General features: G+C 39.1%; 1 protein-coding gene across 3 annotated transcripts in view; it reads right to left on the reverse strand.

Moving 5' to 3' along the window:
• Positions 1–2,245: 2,245 nt before the first annotated feature.
• stat6 (signal transducer and activator of transcription 6, interleukin-4 induced) overlaps positions 2,246–16,569 on the reverse strand; it is a 55,523-nt gene continuing 41,199 nt past the window's right edge. For 2 of the 3 annotated variants that reach the window (XM_014135764.2, XM_014135763.2), the window contains 12 exons: positions 16,145–16,232; positions 15,800–15,922; positions 15,089–15,181; positions 14,717–14,920; positions 10,723–10,817; positions 10,217–10,350; positions 9,932–10,081; positions 9,641–9,707; positions 9,376–9,444; positions 9,215–9,262; positions 6,752–6,859; positions 2,246–5,135 (listed from right to left, as the gene is read on the reverse strand). In XM_014135764.2, the coding sequence (XP_013991239.1) occupies positions 5,075–5,135; positions 6,752–6,859; positions 9,215–9,262; positions 9,376–9,444; positions 9,641–9,707; positions 9,932–10,081; positions 10,217–10,350; positions 10,723–10,817; positions 14,717–14,920; positions 15,089–15,181; positions 15,800–15,922; positions 16,145–16,232 (1,240 nt within the window). In that variant the 3' untranslated portion in view covers positions 2,246–5,074. Of the gene's footprint in view, positions 5,136–6,704; positions 6,860–9,214; positions 9,263–9,375; positions 9,445–9,640; positions 9,708–9,931; positions 10,082–10,216; positions 10,351–10,722; positions 10,818–14,716; positions 14,921–15,088; positions 15,182–15,799; positions 15,923–16,144; positions 16,233–16,569 lie in introns of all 3 variants that reach the window. The other variant, XM_014135765.2, reaches the window with a different exon arrangement.

Consider the following 16,569-nt stretch of genomic DNA (forward strand, 5'->3'; position numbering starts at 1 on the left):
TGGTCACCACCCAAAGGACATTCAGACAACTTGACACAACTGTGGGAAGCATGATTCATGATTTCTTTTAAAACCACAATTAGAATCTCTCCACGGCCTCATAGAGGATCTAGATACTTTTGCTATCCTCTCTGGATTAAAACCAAATTATGATAAGTGTACTATATTACATATTGGATCACAAAAAAAAGCAAATTTTACATTACCATGTAGTTTACCAATTAAATGGTCTGACGGAGATGTGAACATTCTCGGTATACAAATCCCCCCAAAAAGAAATTATCTCACTCCAATACATTTTTATAGAAAGTTAGCAAAAATAGATAAGATCTTGCTACCATGGAAAGGAAAATACCTGTCTATTTGTGGAAAAATCACCGATGTCACGTCCTGACCCTAGTAAGTTGTCATTTTCTATAGTAGAGTAGGTCAGGGCGTGACAGGGGGTGTTTTGGGTTTTTCTATGTTTTCTATTTCTATGTTTAATTAAGTTCTAGTTTTTCTATTTTTATGTTGGGATTTTTTGGGTTGATCTCTAATTGGAGGCAGCTGATCCTCGTTGCCTCTGATTAAAGATCATATTTAAGTAGGGGTTTTTCTCTTCCTGTTTTGGTGGGTTATTATCTTTTGAGTAGTGTGTTGTCCTCTCTGCGTCACGGTTTGTTGTTTTTGTCTTTTCAAGTATTTAAGTGTATTGCATTCAGTTTCACGTTTAATAAATATGTGGAACTACGAACACGCTGCATTTTGGTCCGATCCTTCGAACAGCCGTGACACCTGATTAACTCTTTAGTCAGTTTACCTATTTGCTTATGGTTTTGCCTACACCTAGTGACCTGCTTTTTAAATTATATGAACAAAAAATATTCAATTTTATTTGGAATGGCAAGCCAGACAAAATTAAAAGGGCCTATTAAAATAACGAATATGAATTCGAAGTGTGATAAATAAGAACATATACCAATTTCATTTAAGGACCAAAACTGCTCTACCAACTGAGCTACAGAGTACCACTATTCTGGTGCGCTTTAGAGCAAGATGTTTATCTGCCTGTGAGCTAAAATCCGTGGCCATTGTGTAACTTCTCCTTCAAGAGGCAGTGTGAGTCTGGTGGGAGTGCTGATCTGTTATTCATTATGATTTAACAGGCAAAACTGATTCTAGATCAGCAGTCCCACTCTGGAATGTGTTTTGAATATGAGCTGGGAGGCAGGTGAATAGAGGTATGCTTATCATTGAACTGTGGAAACTCCAGATGGCAGTTGGTCAAGTTATAGAGTTGTTTTAATCCCTGTCTTAATCCTCTTGGTGTTGATCTTATCGCTGTTTTATGTGTTTCTTTGTCTAAAAAAGGAAATCAATCCAAAATTCAAGAAAGAGTCGAACGATTATATTGTTTAGAAGACATACAAATACTGTTACATGCAAAAGGATTGTTGCCTATAGTTGATGATCATGATGAAGTCATTGAGGCAGGGCTTGTTAAATGGAATCAGCTGGGCAATAAGGGCATCTATGATGATGATACACAAAACCAATGAAACCAACTATTAACAAATGTCTAAAGTAGTGACACAGCGATCACGTCATGTGTTGAATTCAAATCCATAACACTAGATCTAAGTAAATATTATGAAATTATTGGAACTAGTCATAACAAGAACAGTGACTATTGTAACATACTGTAACACAAAGCCACAAATAACATAAAACTCTGGTGACTAACAACTTTTAGACTTTGACATCCACGCTCACTCAATTCCATGGAAAATATTAAAGATAGCTGAGTAGTTCTTGAGAAATCCTCAAATGCATTCCCTTGATTCCTCACATTTCTTCCATTGTATGAGTTCAGCGGTCTCTGCCAGAGTTGATAAAGCTGCTGTTGAGAAAAGCCTACAGTTATGTTTTAGTTTTGCTTCAGACTCTGTTACACTGTACTTGAACCCTACTTACAGATTTAGTCACTCTTTTGTTGCTGAGAATTGGAAATGCAAACTTGTAGTGTATTCAAGGTTTTAAAAGGCTTCTGAAGTTAGTAATTTCCACTTTAAAATATGAAAAATGTATCAACCCCTACAAAGATGTTCCATTATTTATAATCCACATAATAATTCACAATTCCTGTTGCTGCAGGATTATTATCCTGCTGTAACAAACTGGCTCAAATTAAGATCCTACAGCTGTACATAAGGACTAAATAAGACTGTCATAGCCATGACATGACAGATGTCGTAAACAGTTGTGACAGTTTATGACAACTCTTTAATAGTTCAAAGGAAAATAAATCTGAGTGAAGGTGGGTTGGTTTATATAGCCATGGGATTTACAGGAAATACATTTATTGTGGAACTATGAATAATTATGACTTGTGAAGCATTCTGATTATAGTGCACACCCACTTAATTTGCTCACAACAAATTTCAAAAAGAAGAGAGAATGCTTCCGAATACATGTTTGAGCAAAATATCAAGATACCTTTTCATAGTTGAGAATAAGACAGAATGTATCATGGAGTATGACATTCCCTTAGAGATAATAAAAGCGGCTCCTGGTCATTTAAAGATCATAACGTAGTAAAAATGACAGAGAAATAACAAAGCATTGAATAGAAAAATGTTGTTTTGTATAATACATATACTATCATAATAGCAACCTATATTCGTGTCTACTCATCTGAAACAACTATATTTAATCTCCTCATCCAACAATCAATGATTTAATATCACACTTACGGACATTAAAACCAGGTAAAACTAAGTTATTTACAATAAAAAGAAAACTTAAAAATGGAAAGATATTTTCATTTTAAGCATTGGAGATACAAACAGAATAAAAATTATTTTTTGTGGGGGGTCTGAAAGTGTGGAAGTCCCCTTGTAATCTACTAGGATATGAGGAATGTATAATTTGTACATACAAGCAAACAATGGTAAATCATCAAACTACTACATAGTGAACTATCATATTGACAGCAAATAATGATGCCGGTGTATTAAAGAAACACTTCACCTATTTCTAACCTCATATTCATTATATCCAGCCCCATAAGTGTCTACATATGTGCAAATGGTGTTTCTGAAATACTCCTTTAAATGGAAACAAAGTTTACTGAATAGAAAATATGTATGTAAGTACTGTATGAACACCCAACATGTACTTAATATGGCTGTGATCTGGTTTATTCCATTGTGTTAGAAAGCCTAGAAGTTTGTTCTCAGTCTCATACTGTAAGTAGCCTGGTTCCATATATGTTTGTGCTGGTATATTGCTGACTCATATGGTCATTGTCTTGGCTATACTATACTATTTATGTTGTCTGCATAATGTGGTAGTCTTCCCTTAGTGTACATCCATCAGTCTCATATCCTTTATCCCAAAGAAGACAGACTCGTGACAAGACGAAACAGACCAACGCGCATGCGAGATTTGGTTCTGGGTGCCAAAATGCCAGGCCGCAGCCTTTGCAAGAGTTTTTCTAAATAGATGAATCAATGGCTTTTAACACACTTCTATATTATAAACTAGGGCAGTGGTTCCCAGATCTGGTGGGCCTCAGCAAGGAAAAAGTTGAGAATGGGAACCACTGAACTAGGAGAAAGGAGTGTCTCTATGTCTCTGAGAACATCTCGTCTCTCTCAATACTCTGAGTCGATATTCACGTCATAAGAAGAAATTCCCCTTGACCACGGCCACAAATTGGAGAATACAAACATTGTTTCCCATTAACCCACCCCATTATAAAAGAGCTAACTTCGTTGTCAATTTTTTGTTATACATAAATAACAAAACATGCCGAAAAGCTGCCGTGTTGTTCAATGTACATGTAACCAGGTAAAAAAATCCCAACCTATGGTTTGCAATGCTCCCACGTAGGGAAATAGAGCCTGCGAGAAGAGCCCTGTGGCTTCAGGATTTTTGCTGTGGGAGAGTGGGAAATGTGGGCACCCGGTGTCCAAGTAGGCTACACATAGCTATGTGTATGGAAAACATTACATCACAGGTAAGACATTTAACTTATTTAGTATAATCTGTCATGAAAAGGGGCATGAGAGAAGGTCTACAATATTAGAGCTAAGTATTGAGAACCCTCGGGAGCAGGCAATGTTGAAAAGTAATCTTTAAACATGTTTTACTTGTCTTAAATGTAGTTTTGTAATTGACTAAAATAAGCAGACAACAAGAAAATTGCATTTGAAAAAGGTTGAGGTTTTGCTGTGAACCAACGGGGTAACCTAGGTAACCCCAGGTTATTTTCCCCACAGGCGGGCAGGGGGCGCAACGTTCTAATACCGACTGGGACTATAGATGCAGTAAATAGGTCAATCAAACTCGACTAAAACAATGGAATTGGCATGAAAACGCGTGGGGGAAAGATCCCGATTCTCCTCATTGCCCCCCAGCAAAATTAGCTTTCATTTAGGCTAATGTTTATAAGCGTATTTCACACTATGTTGAGGTAAAAATCGGAGTATAATGCTTGTATAGATGTCAACCGCATCACATGTTCATGTCATCATTACCAATCCAACTGAATTACAGTTAAAAAATTACTACCACCGATTTCTGTATGCTAGTTATGCTAACCATCTTATACAAATGGGAGTTAGCATTTAGCAGTCACTTCTTCTAAACCTGAAAAGGGACAACTTCTACATGTTATGCAGCAAAAATTATTACGAAAAAGATTGCAGTCAGAGTGCAGTATAACTGCAGTATGCAACAAACACCGTTTTTTTTACTGCTGTAATTTTGCAGTGTAACTGCAGTTAGAGTAATTGCAGTTATTCTACAATTATGTTTCTAAAATACCACAGTCGACTGCAGTTCATGCACTTTCACTGCAGTTTCAAAACTGCAATCTTTTTTTGTAAGGGAACAGCCAAATACATCAAAATCGGACTTAAGTAAGCACATTATGGGCCTGTTACAATACATAACTCAAGACTGATTTGACGAATATCCACTTTGTTAGATCAGAGTGATGAGAAACTGTCTTCACTGGGCTCTTCCTCCTCTTACATTCCCCCCTCGTCCTCTTCCTCACTTCTTCCTACTCCTCCTCCTCCTTCTCCTACTCCGAGAGTGTGTTCAGAATCTCCTCTAGCTCCATCTCAGTAGTCGGACCCTGGGACCTGAAAACACAAACACACAGTATATGGAGGGGTCTGAAGTGCTGTCCCAGTGAGGTGTCAAATACAGTGCCTTAACATACCCCTCAAATACATACCCCTTAACTTATTCTACAATTTGTTGTTACAGCTAGAATTCAAAATCCATTAAATTCCTTTTTTCACCCATCTACACACAATAAATACCCCATAATGACAAAGTGAATTTCTTTTTGTTGTTGAAATATTTGCAATTTTATTGAAAATGAAATACAGAAATATCTCATTTAGATAAGTATTCACACCCCTGAGTCAATACATCTTAGAATCACCTTTGGCAGCTGTCAATCTTTCTGGGTAAGTCGTTAAGAGCTTTGCATACCTGGATTGTACAATTTTTGCACATTATACTTTTAAAAATTATTCAAGCTCTGTCAAGTTGGTTGTTGATCATTGCTAGACAAGTCTTACCATAGATTTTCAAGTCAATTTAAGTCAAAACTGCAACTAGGCCACTCATGAACATTCAGTATCATCTTGGTAAGCAACTCCAGTGTATATTTGGCCTTATGTTTTATGTTATTGTCCTGCTGAAAGGGGAATTTGTCTCCCAGTGTCTGTTGGAAAGCAGACTGAGCCAGGTTTTCCTCTAGGATTTAGCCTATTCCATTTCTTTATATCCTGAAAAGCTCCCTAGTCCTTGCCGATGACAAGCATACCCATACCATGATGTAGCCACCACCATGCTTGAAAATATGAAGAGTGGTACTCAGTGATGTGTTTTGTTGGATTTGCCCCAAATATAACACTTTGTATTCAGGACAAAAAAGTGAATTACTTTGCCATTTTTTTTATTCTGTCCAGGCTTCCTTCTTTTCACTCTGTCATTTATGCTAGTATTCTGGAGTAAATACAATGTTGTTGATCCATCCTCAGTTATCTCCTCACAGCCATTAAACTCTAACTGTTTTAAAATCACCATTGTCCTCACGGTGAAATCCCTGAGCGGTTTCCTTCCTCTCCGGCAACTGAGTTAGGCAGGGTGCCTATATCTTTGTAGTGACTGGGTGTATTGATACACCATCTAAAGTGTAATTAATAACTGCATCATCCTCACAGGGATATTCAATGTCTGTTTGTTTTTTTGCCCATCTACCAATAGGAGCCCTTCTTTGCAAACCATTGAAAAACCTCCCTGGTCCTTGTGGTTGAATCAGTGCTCGAAATTCACTGCTCGACTGAGTGACCTTACAGATAATTGCATGTGTGGGGTACAGAGATGGGGTAGTCATTTAAAAATCATGTTCAACACTATTATTGCACACAGAGTGAGTCCATGCAAGTTCTTGTGTGACTTGTTAAGCACATTTTACTCCTGAACTTATTTAGGCTTGCCATAACAAAAGTGTTGAATACTTATTGACTCAAGACTTTCATCAGCTTTTCATTTTTTATTAATTTTTAAAAACATAATTCCACTTTGACATTATGGGGCATTGTGTGTTGTAGATCAGTGACACATCTCAATTTAATCCATTTTAAATTCAGGATGTAACACAACAGAATGTGTAAAAAGTCAATGGGTGTGAATACTTTTTGAAAGCACTCTATATCCCCTCTTCGAGTGTGGTGTCACTCACATGTCCGGGCCAGGGAAGAGTCCATTGGGATTGGAGAGGGGGTCAGAGTACATTCCCCCCTGTAGGGGTACTGGGGCCAGCTGGAAGGGGGTTTGGAACTGGTTGTTCCTGAGAACATACAAAAGACTTAGATTTTTATTTGTAGCTATATTCAATTATGTAACTGTTATTTAACCAGATGAGTCAAGTTAGCCTGTTTTTGATCTTGCCAACTCCAGTGACAACGAGTTGGCATGATAGCAAACAGACTGGCACTCAGGCTAGAGTCCTATCATTGGTCAACACATGAACTTCACAGTAGCTCACAATTGCATGAGACATGAAACTGACGGAGTCTGTCTGGGATTTAAAGCAGCTGTCCAGTGTTTCCAGATTCCCATGAAATATGACCTTGAATGAATTATATGAGGGGAATCGTTTTCCTTCCAAATGTTTTAAATTAAGTATGTTAAAAAGCAGCTTTTCTGTATTGGAATGGTGTGAGCGTATACCGGTCATAAAACATATTGCAAACATGCATAAACACACAAATTTACTCATAATATCATGTTGTTCTCAAGGCATAGAAAAACTGATTTTTGTTAGGTATATTGTTTGATCAAAGAAAGGCTGGTTCTAAGACTGGTGCTATATTGCTTCATTTCTTGTTACAAAAGGAATAAGCTACTAGAATTTATTATTGTGACAACCAACCCCATACTGTGTGACATCCACCGCGTGATGGGGCTGCTTGTCACAATTAAACCGAGTATGTTTGCTGACTAACGACTCCATGTTGGAATAAGAGATGCTAACGTTGAAATGAGTCTATTAATATATACTGGTGCTGAGAAATACACATAAGAGTAAAAAGTGTGACAACCAAATACCCTACACCCTACCGTTGTACTTGCCTGTCTTGCAGGAACACTTACACTTCTCTTTTCTTACTAGCGCTGACTTTGCTGACAGCTGCTTTGTTGAGGATAATGTTAACTATGACATGTGGTTGTCTTACCTACAATGCCGTGAAAAAGTATTTGCCCCCTTTTTAATTTTCTCTACTTTTTGTTACTGAATGTTACCAGATCTTCAATCAAAACCTAATATTAGATAAAGGGAACCTGAGTGAACAAATAACACAACAATTACATAATTATTTCATTTATTGCATAAACAAACATATGCAACACCCAATGTCCCTGTGTGAAAAAGAAATTGCCCCTCAATAGCTGGTTGTGCCATCCAAACGCTTCCTGTAGTTGTTGATCAGTCTCTCACGTCGCTGTGGAGGAATTTAGGCCCACTCTTCCATGGAGAACTGCTGTGACTAAGCAACATTTGTGGTTTTTCAAGCACGAACTGCTCGTTTCAAGTCCTGCCACAACCTCTAATTTGGGATTAGGTCTGGACTTTGACTAGGCAAGTTGTCCAGGTCCTGAGGCAGCAAAGCATCCCACAAACCATGGTATGAGGTTCTTACTGTGAAATGCAGTGTTTGGTTTTTGCCAGGCATGATGGGACCCATGTCGTCGAAACTTTTGAATCATCTGTCCATAGAACATTCTTCCAAGAGTCTTGATGATCATCCAGGTGCTTTCATGTTATATTTGGCAAACTTCTGTCAACTTTATTATGCCTGGCGAAAAACAAACACTGCATTCCACAGTAAGAACCTCATACCAACTGTTAAGTATGGTGATGGCAGTGTGATGCTTTGGGGATGCTTTGCTGCCTCAGGACCTAGACGACTTGCCTTAATAGAAGGAACCATGAATTCTGCTCTTTTTTAAAGAATTCTACAGGAGAATGTCATCCATCTGTGAGCTGAAGCTGAACGCAGCTGGGTCATGCAGCAAGACAATGATCCAAAACGCATAATCAAGTCTACATGAAAATGGCTAAAAAGCAGCACATTTGAAGTTTTGGATTGGCCTACTCAAAGTCCAAACCTAATCCCAATTGAAATGTTCTGTCAGAACATGAAATGAGCAGTTCATGCTTGAAAACCCACAAATGTCACTGAGTTAAAGGAGTTCTGCATGCAAGAGTGGGCCAAAATTCCTCCACAGCGACTGATCAACAACTACAGGAAGCATTTGGTTGCAGGCAATGCAGCTGAAGGTTGCACAATCAGTTATTGAGTGTAACGGGGCAATTACTTTTTCACACATGGGAATTGTGTGTTGCATAACTTTGTTAATTAAATAAATAAAACAAGTAGACTTTTTTTGTTGCTATTTGTAAACTCAGATTCCCTTTATCGAATATTAGTTTTTTTTTTTGAAGATCCGATAACGTTTAGTATCAAAAATATGCAACAATAAAAATAAAAAAATCAGAAAGGGTGCAAATAGTTTTTCACGGCACTGTAGCTATCTTAAGATGAATGCACTAACTGTAAGTCGCTCTGGACAAGAGTGTCTAGTAAATGTGTCTTCCCGGCACTGTATAGTTTATCACATTGACTAACAAGGTACTTACGGAGAGAGAGAGTAGAATGGTGATGCACTGGCTCCATTCCCCTGGTCCCTAAGAGAGAATGATGAAGACCTTGTGAAGTGTGTGTGTGTGTGCATATGTGAGTGAGTGATTCAGACTCGTGTGTGTGTGTGTGTGTGAGAGAGAGATTGATTCAGACTCACATGGAATAGAAAGAGGAATTGTTCTCATGTGGGGTCTCACTGCGCTGAGGAGAGTCACAGTGGGCTTCCCTGCAAACACACACCAATAATAAACAACACATAGTTTGCTTTTAACAACATCATGTTAGCTAACAAGGTTGTTAGGTAACAAGGTTGTGTCGCCAATGCCACCATATTCCCTGGTCAAAGGTAATGCACTATATAGGGGATAGGGTTCCATTTGGGACAGAACCTTGGTTAGTTACATAGCTTCTGTGTAACTTACACTCCTACTTTGGTCTGGATGGAGACTACGAGGTATCCCGAGGTGGTATCCCGAGGTAACGGGTTATCTGGTCAAATGAGGCAGGGAAGAAGATTGGAATTCCCATTTAAACTGAGAATTCTTACAATTGTCATAATATTAATCTAATTCAAAGCTTCTTCTCACAAATAATATTCTATCGCTCTCTGTGTGTCTCTGTCTCTCTCGTTGTCGCTGTCTATCTATCTGCCTCTCGCTCGCTGTCTCTCCGCCCCTTGCCCCACTCTCCCATTGTTCATAAATAGGACTTGCCTGTGTAGTATTTTCTGAACACGTCATTCTTCGGCAGATCTGGATACACGTGTGTGATGAAGTCGATGTCTTGAATACGGTCACCAAGGGAACGGATCTCCAAGTCTCTCTTGGTGGACGGTTGAATATTCTGGATCTTCTGGCCCCCGTCTGGAAAGAGGGATGGAGGTTGGAGGGAGGAAAGGAGAGAGAAAGAAAGGCCAGTTTAATAGGAATGCATCTCAGGATTTCTGGAATCCAGTGTTCCATTCCAGAGGTATGCAGCCAGAATGACTAAACCCTTACTCTCTGATGGAGCCACGTATGCGATGGTGATGCCTCCTATCTCAGAGTCGCTGAAGCGCAGTAAGAAGGTCCCGTTGGGCCGGTCCTTCAGAATCAGGTGGAGGTGCTGCTTACCGATGAAACCAAATATCAACCTAGAGGAAGGAAGACACCAGGACACACAGTTATCTATGTGTGTGTGTGAGTCATAATAATTTTCTTTCAAATACTTTAACTGTGCTCGATTGAACCAATGGAATAGTCCCAAAGGTGCAAACCCTGTCCATCTGACACTCAAAACAGGCTTGAATCTTTCAAACACTATTTGAAACCAGGTCTTCTCTGTGTCTCTCACTGGTAGACAGTCTTATGACACACTGTAGCAAAAACATTTTCAAAGACAAATTAAAACAAGAGTTTCTTATTGGATAGGTTCAGGTAGTCCTTTCCTGTTTCAGTCTGTTTTCTTCCGTTTGGTGCTTAATGAACAGGCCTAGCTCTGTCTCTGACTGGCAGACATGACTCACCCGTCACTCCAGTAGCTCTTCAGGTGCTTCTTGGTAAGCTCTATCACACCATCAAACCACTGCCAAAAGGTGAAAGGTCGTCCAGGGAGCACCTCCTGACCAATGAAATTATACTGTTTAATCCCTCTGCTTGTCACATTTCACTCTGTTCTGTCCAAAATATTACTAGAAATCATGCGGCATATGGAGTTACCCTAGAGGTGGTGGGTGCACAGGACCTTGTGCCTACCCACTGGGCACACCACGTAATTTCAACGTAGAAATATGGGTAATATTTGGTTGAGACGTTGATCAATGAGATTTCAACCTTTATTCACCCACTCAGCCAGAAGTTTGTTGAATTCCCAATGTGTTATCCCTATGCTTCAACCCATCTAAAAGCACAATTGTAATGATGTGCGCTGAGAGTCGGGAAGCAAGTTCAGAGAGTGAGTGTTTTAACAATGATGCCTGGGGAAGGAACCAAAGAGAGTGACATATATAGGGAAGTGATGGAGTCCAGGTGAGTCTGATGACACACAGGTGTGTGTAACGATGGCGACAGGTGTGCGCCATAACGAGCAGCCTGGTGACCTAGAGGCCAGAGAGGGAGCACACGTGACAACAAAGTTCCAATGGAAAAACTAAGTCTGACTTTTGGTTTAAACTTCATATCTAAATGTGTTATTACGGCACTTTCAACCATTTAAAAGCAGAACAAAGTTCAAATGGGGATACTACAGATATTTTGTATTTACACAACTTAATGTGTTATCACTGTGCTTCAACTAATAGCACAACCAAATGACCAGGGCCTGGTTTCCTAAAAGCATCTCAAGGCTAAGTTCATCGTTAGAACCTTCGTAGGAACATGGTTAAATAAATCTCTGAGCTGTTTCCAAAAATCATCGTTACTAAAGTTGCACTTGAAAATGCACTTTAGCGACTGCCTTAGACCTCATAGAAGTCCGTTGTCAAATGCGTTTTTTTTACCCCTACTGTCTCACTTGATTCATAGAAGATCTCTTCTAAACATACATTCAAGCTGTTTATCTGTCTCTCTGTGAACGCTGATAACTTCCCCACAAAGTTGCCTACAAATACAAAGTTGCCAATGTCTGTGCGATTGTTACAAACAAGCAAAGGATTCAAATGAAAACTGAGATGACTGCATTAACAGATATAGCCTACCTACACTGAGTATACCAAACATTAGGAACACCTTCCTAATAATGAGTTGCACCCCCCTATTTTGCCCTCAAAACAGCCTCAATTCATCGGGGAATGGACTCTACAAGGTGTCAAAAGCTCCAATGCTGACTCCAATGCTTCCTACAGTTGTGTCAAGTTGGCTGGATGTCCTTTGGGTGGTGGACCATTCTTGATACACACGGGAAACTGGTGCGCCTGGCACCTACTACCATACCCCGTTCAAAAACACTTGCCATTCACTTGCCCATTCATTCTCTGAATGGCACTCGTACACAATCCATGTCTCAATTGTCTCAAGGCTTAAAAAAAAAAACTTCTTTAACCTGTCTCCTCCCCTTCATCTACACTGATTGAAGTGGCTTTAACAAGTGACATCAATAATGGATCATAGCTTCCACCTGGTCAGTCAATGTCATGGAAAGAACACGTGTTCTTAATGATTTATACACTCAGTGTACAGAAGGCCTATAGGCCAGACTGGTGTTTATATTTCAAAGATATTAAAATCAATTTCATGTTCATTCAATTGAATTTTATTTATCTATTTGGGTAGTCTGTCATTTTTGCCTCAATATATTTCATGATGTGTAGCCTAACGTGCTCGATGATGTGCCAAATCTTGATTGAGTGCATTATTATAGGGTACGCATTCGAATAAGACGCCTCAATATTTGCAGCCATAGGTGATAATATCTCTCTAGGACCTGATCTGTCGTCAGTATTGTGGATTAACTCTAATGTTAAGGTAAGATTTGAATGGAGAAATCTGATCGAAGGGCAGCACTGCCTTTCTTTTGATCCTATCAGTATCGAAACATGCCTCAACGACGCATTTAGCGAGCGTTTTCTCTGCATGTGCATGGTGTTTTTGGAAACGCATGGTACATCTTCAGCCGTTGCAGGTAAGATGCATCCTTAAAATACTCATAACCCTAAATTCCATTGCTATCGGGAAACCGGGCCCTGGATTTTAGTTGAGATTACATTAAAAGTACATGATCAATGTTGTTCAAGATTCTGTACAGATTATAATAGCAATTGTGAAGATCTCTACAGACCTGCAACCTTTGCATGGTATCTTGAACATGCACGCTTGCTATGATTACATAAGAACATTTATTAACAGTAACCTCAAAATGTGGCCATGGAGGTGTTACTCATTTTAAGGTTGAATGTTACATCAGTTTTTAAGACAGCCTTAACGTTAGGCTATTTACTGTATTAGGAAAGTAATATTTAATTGTGTTTGGTTGACAATGCAACCAAATATCAACATTTAAAGGATATGTACTGTATCTAAGGCTTGGATAGTTTAATCTGAACCAGTAACGGCTCTCATCGGAATGAGTGGACCAAAGCGCTGCGTGGAAAGTGTTCATGATTTTTATTGATCAATGAAACACTCGAACAAAGTAACAAAACGAAAAGCGAACAGTTCTGTCAGGTAACAGATACTAAACAGAAAATAACTAACCACAAAACACAGGTGGGAAAAGGCTGCCTAAGTATGATTCCCAATCAGAGACAACGATAGACAGCTGCCTCTGATTAGGAACCATACTTGGCCAAAAACAAAGAAATAGACAACATAGAATGCCTACCCCACATCACACCCTGACCTAACCAAATAGAGAAATACAACGGCTCTCTAAGGTCAGGGCGTGACAGAACCACTGGCTTAATTCTATTCTTTCCCTTTGGTTTTTGCTCATGAATCCAACATATGAATTATTAATTTGTAGACAAACTGGAATTAAAACCAGATTAAGTCAGTGGCCCAGATAGAACTAGCCAAGCAGAAGATACATCTCATTCAAATGTTGATATTTGGTTGCATTGACAACCAAAACACAATTCAAGATCCAGTTTGTCTACAAATTAATCATTTATATGTTGGATTCAGGTCGCCATCCTAACCAAAAATCTAAGTTAAATAGGACTAAACCAAATCAAACTTTAAATGCACTTTTAAATAAAGTTTAATTTAGTCCTATTCTAAGTTAGATGTTTGGATGAGACATGAATCCAACATATTCATTATTAACTATATATATTGTCTATTTTTAGTTGAACCCTGGGTTAAATTGAAACAATAGCTGTTACAAATGCTATACAGTCTCATTGATGATATATGACTTATAAAGTATGGTTACATTTCATTTGCTCTGTTAAATCTACCCTTTGGAATTACTTCAATAGCAACAGTGAATCTATTTAGTTATTAAGAGATCTCTCAGTAGTCATTCTCACTATAGCACATTGCTAATAGTCAGTGACAAAAATCAAAGCTGGGCTTGGTTAAAACACTGGATGGGAGAACAAATGGATCGCTGTAGGTAGACCCAATTCTCCAGTAGGAGGTGCTGCCCAGTCTATAGTTTTTTTTCTGATAGTGGATATAAGATTGAATATCTGACGTTGTTTCAAAGTTACAAATTCAACATATTTTATACAAGGTTTGCCTATGTTGAAAATTGGTTACCATCAAAACAACTGTTTATGTATAATATATATGCATTTAAATCCAATGTATTGTCCATGTAGATTCCACGTCACAATACGCTGACAAAATACATTGACACAACATTGATTCAACTAGTTTGTACCCAGTGGGTAAAGACTGGTGTTTGTGTGTGTGTCCATGTTGTGAAATTGTTAGGTTAGATTACTTGTTAGATATTACTGCATGGTCGGAACTAGAAGCACAAGCATTTCGCTACACTCGCATTAACATCTGCTAACCATGTGTATGTGAGAAATAAAATTTGATTTGATTTGTGTGTGTGTACGTGCGTGTGTGTACCTTGTTGAACTGTGCCCAGGATACCAGCATGTTGCTGTAGTCTCCAGCGATGTCTGGCTTGTCGAAGATCTTTTGGGCCAGGAAGTGTTGGTTGTAGTTGTCTAGGCAACGCTGCGTTCCGACCTCCGACATGAACTTACTGTTCAGGGTCCTGCACATCTGCTTCCAGGGAACGCGTTCCGGAACCAAAAACGGAATCCTTTCCTGATGACGTCATAAGATTAGAGGTCAAAGGTTGATGTTGTGAGTGAAGTGAGCAGACATACTGTTCATTCTGTGTTGATAATGGGTGTGATATGAGAGGGAAGAGAGTTGAGAGAGCGAGAGTGAGAGTGAGAGAGCGAGGGATGGCCAAAGGCAGCAGGCACTCACCGGTTCAGAAAAGGCACAGTCCCAGATGATGGTTGCTAGGGCATTGTTATCCTGACTACCGTGAACGATCACCACCACCGGCACAGAGATCATCTACAAGCACACAGGAGAGCAACACCATGTCAGTACAGCCATACTAATAACTGATCATCAAGACAAATCCTTTCCATTGAGGATCTAAACTATGCTTGTACAGTGTGTCGTGAGATACTGTCTGTTTTGCCGTTCAAATTAATAACATTTCAGCCTGGGTGCCAGTCTGTTTCTGCTCTCTTGCCAACTCCTTATGGAATTGTCATGCCAATGACAGCAATGGAGTTGGCAAGAGCATAAACTGATCTGGGACCAGATTAATAACACATGTCACCCCAAGAGAATTTCTGTCTGCATGTCTCAGGCCTGCTGTGCTATAATACTGCTATTACCAAGATGTTAAGAGATGTATTGCCAAGTCACCCAAAAGTGATGTCTAATCGTACATGTCAAACCTCAATTCACATTACACAGGCCAAAGGGCGAGACCAGAAAAAGAGTGTAGAAAGAGACCAATACTTTGCTGCCATACCACACATTGGTGTCATTCGAGCTTTGACATGTTTGATCTGGCTGTACAAGTGTTATTGAATCTTGAATTAAATAGAATATTAACATTACCGAGGCCAAAGGGAGAAAGGGTTTGGAGCAGAAAAGGAGGGGAGAAGGACACCTGACCTGTATTCTGTAGGGAATGTCACAGCCAGTGATGCTGATCTCTGTGGTGAAGAAGAGCGCAAACTTCTCCTCTGTAACAGACTCTGACCCCTTTCTGTCTGCTCGCTTGATCTTCTTTATAGACTGGAGGAAATGACAGAACAAGATAAATCCCTTTATGAAGACTTAACTATAATTTAATTTTGACATAATTATAAGAACTTGACTTTTTCTTACATATCCTTAAGACTTACAGAATAAACCTTCAAATCTGGTTCATTCAAAAAATTCTGGCAAATATGACATTACAGGAAGCTACACAAGAAGTTTGACAGTGCATGGTAACAGCAAGGCTGCAGTACATACCATGTTCCTGAAGGTGGCACATGTACTCTTGCTGGAAGTGTTGTGTTCCAAAATGGCTGTGTTATTGATCAACTCTCCAACATTCTCACTGGAATAAACGGAACAAAAACACTTATTTAAACTCAAATATAACTTCTTAAAGGCATTAATATGGTGAGTGATATCAGTGTCTATTGTAGATTGTGACTAATTGGCCTACTATGCTCTCTGCACAACTATTGACAGCCACCAAGGATGTTGCTCACAGAAATGTGTTATGGGATGGATCGAAATGTACAGAATGGGTACCTGGAGAAAAATGGGGAAGGGTCATGCTTTTTACATTTCAGTCAAGGGAAGGGTTTAGTTTTTGTGGTTTTCTTGTCCTGGGGAGGGACATGTTATTTGTAATTGCTGAAAGTTCAACAATTATCAGTGTTTTGGAA

This window comes from Salmo salar, chromosome ssa13, assembly GCF_905237065.1.
Source record: "Salmo salar chromosome ssa13, Ssal_v3.1, whole genome shotgun sequence".
NCBI classification, from domain to species: Eukaryota; Metazoa; Chordata; class Actinopteri; order Salmoniformes; family Salmonidae; genus Salmo; species Salmo salar.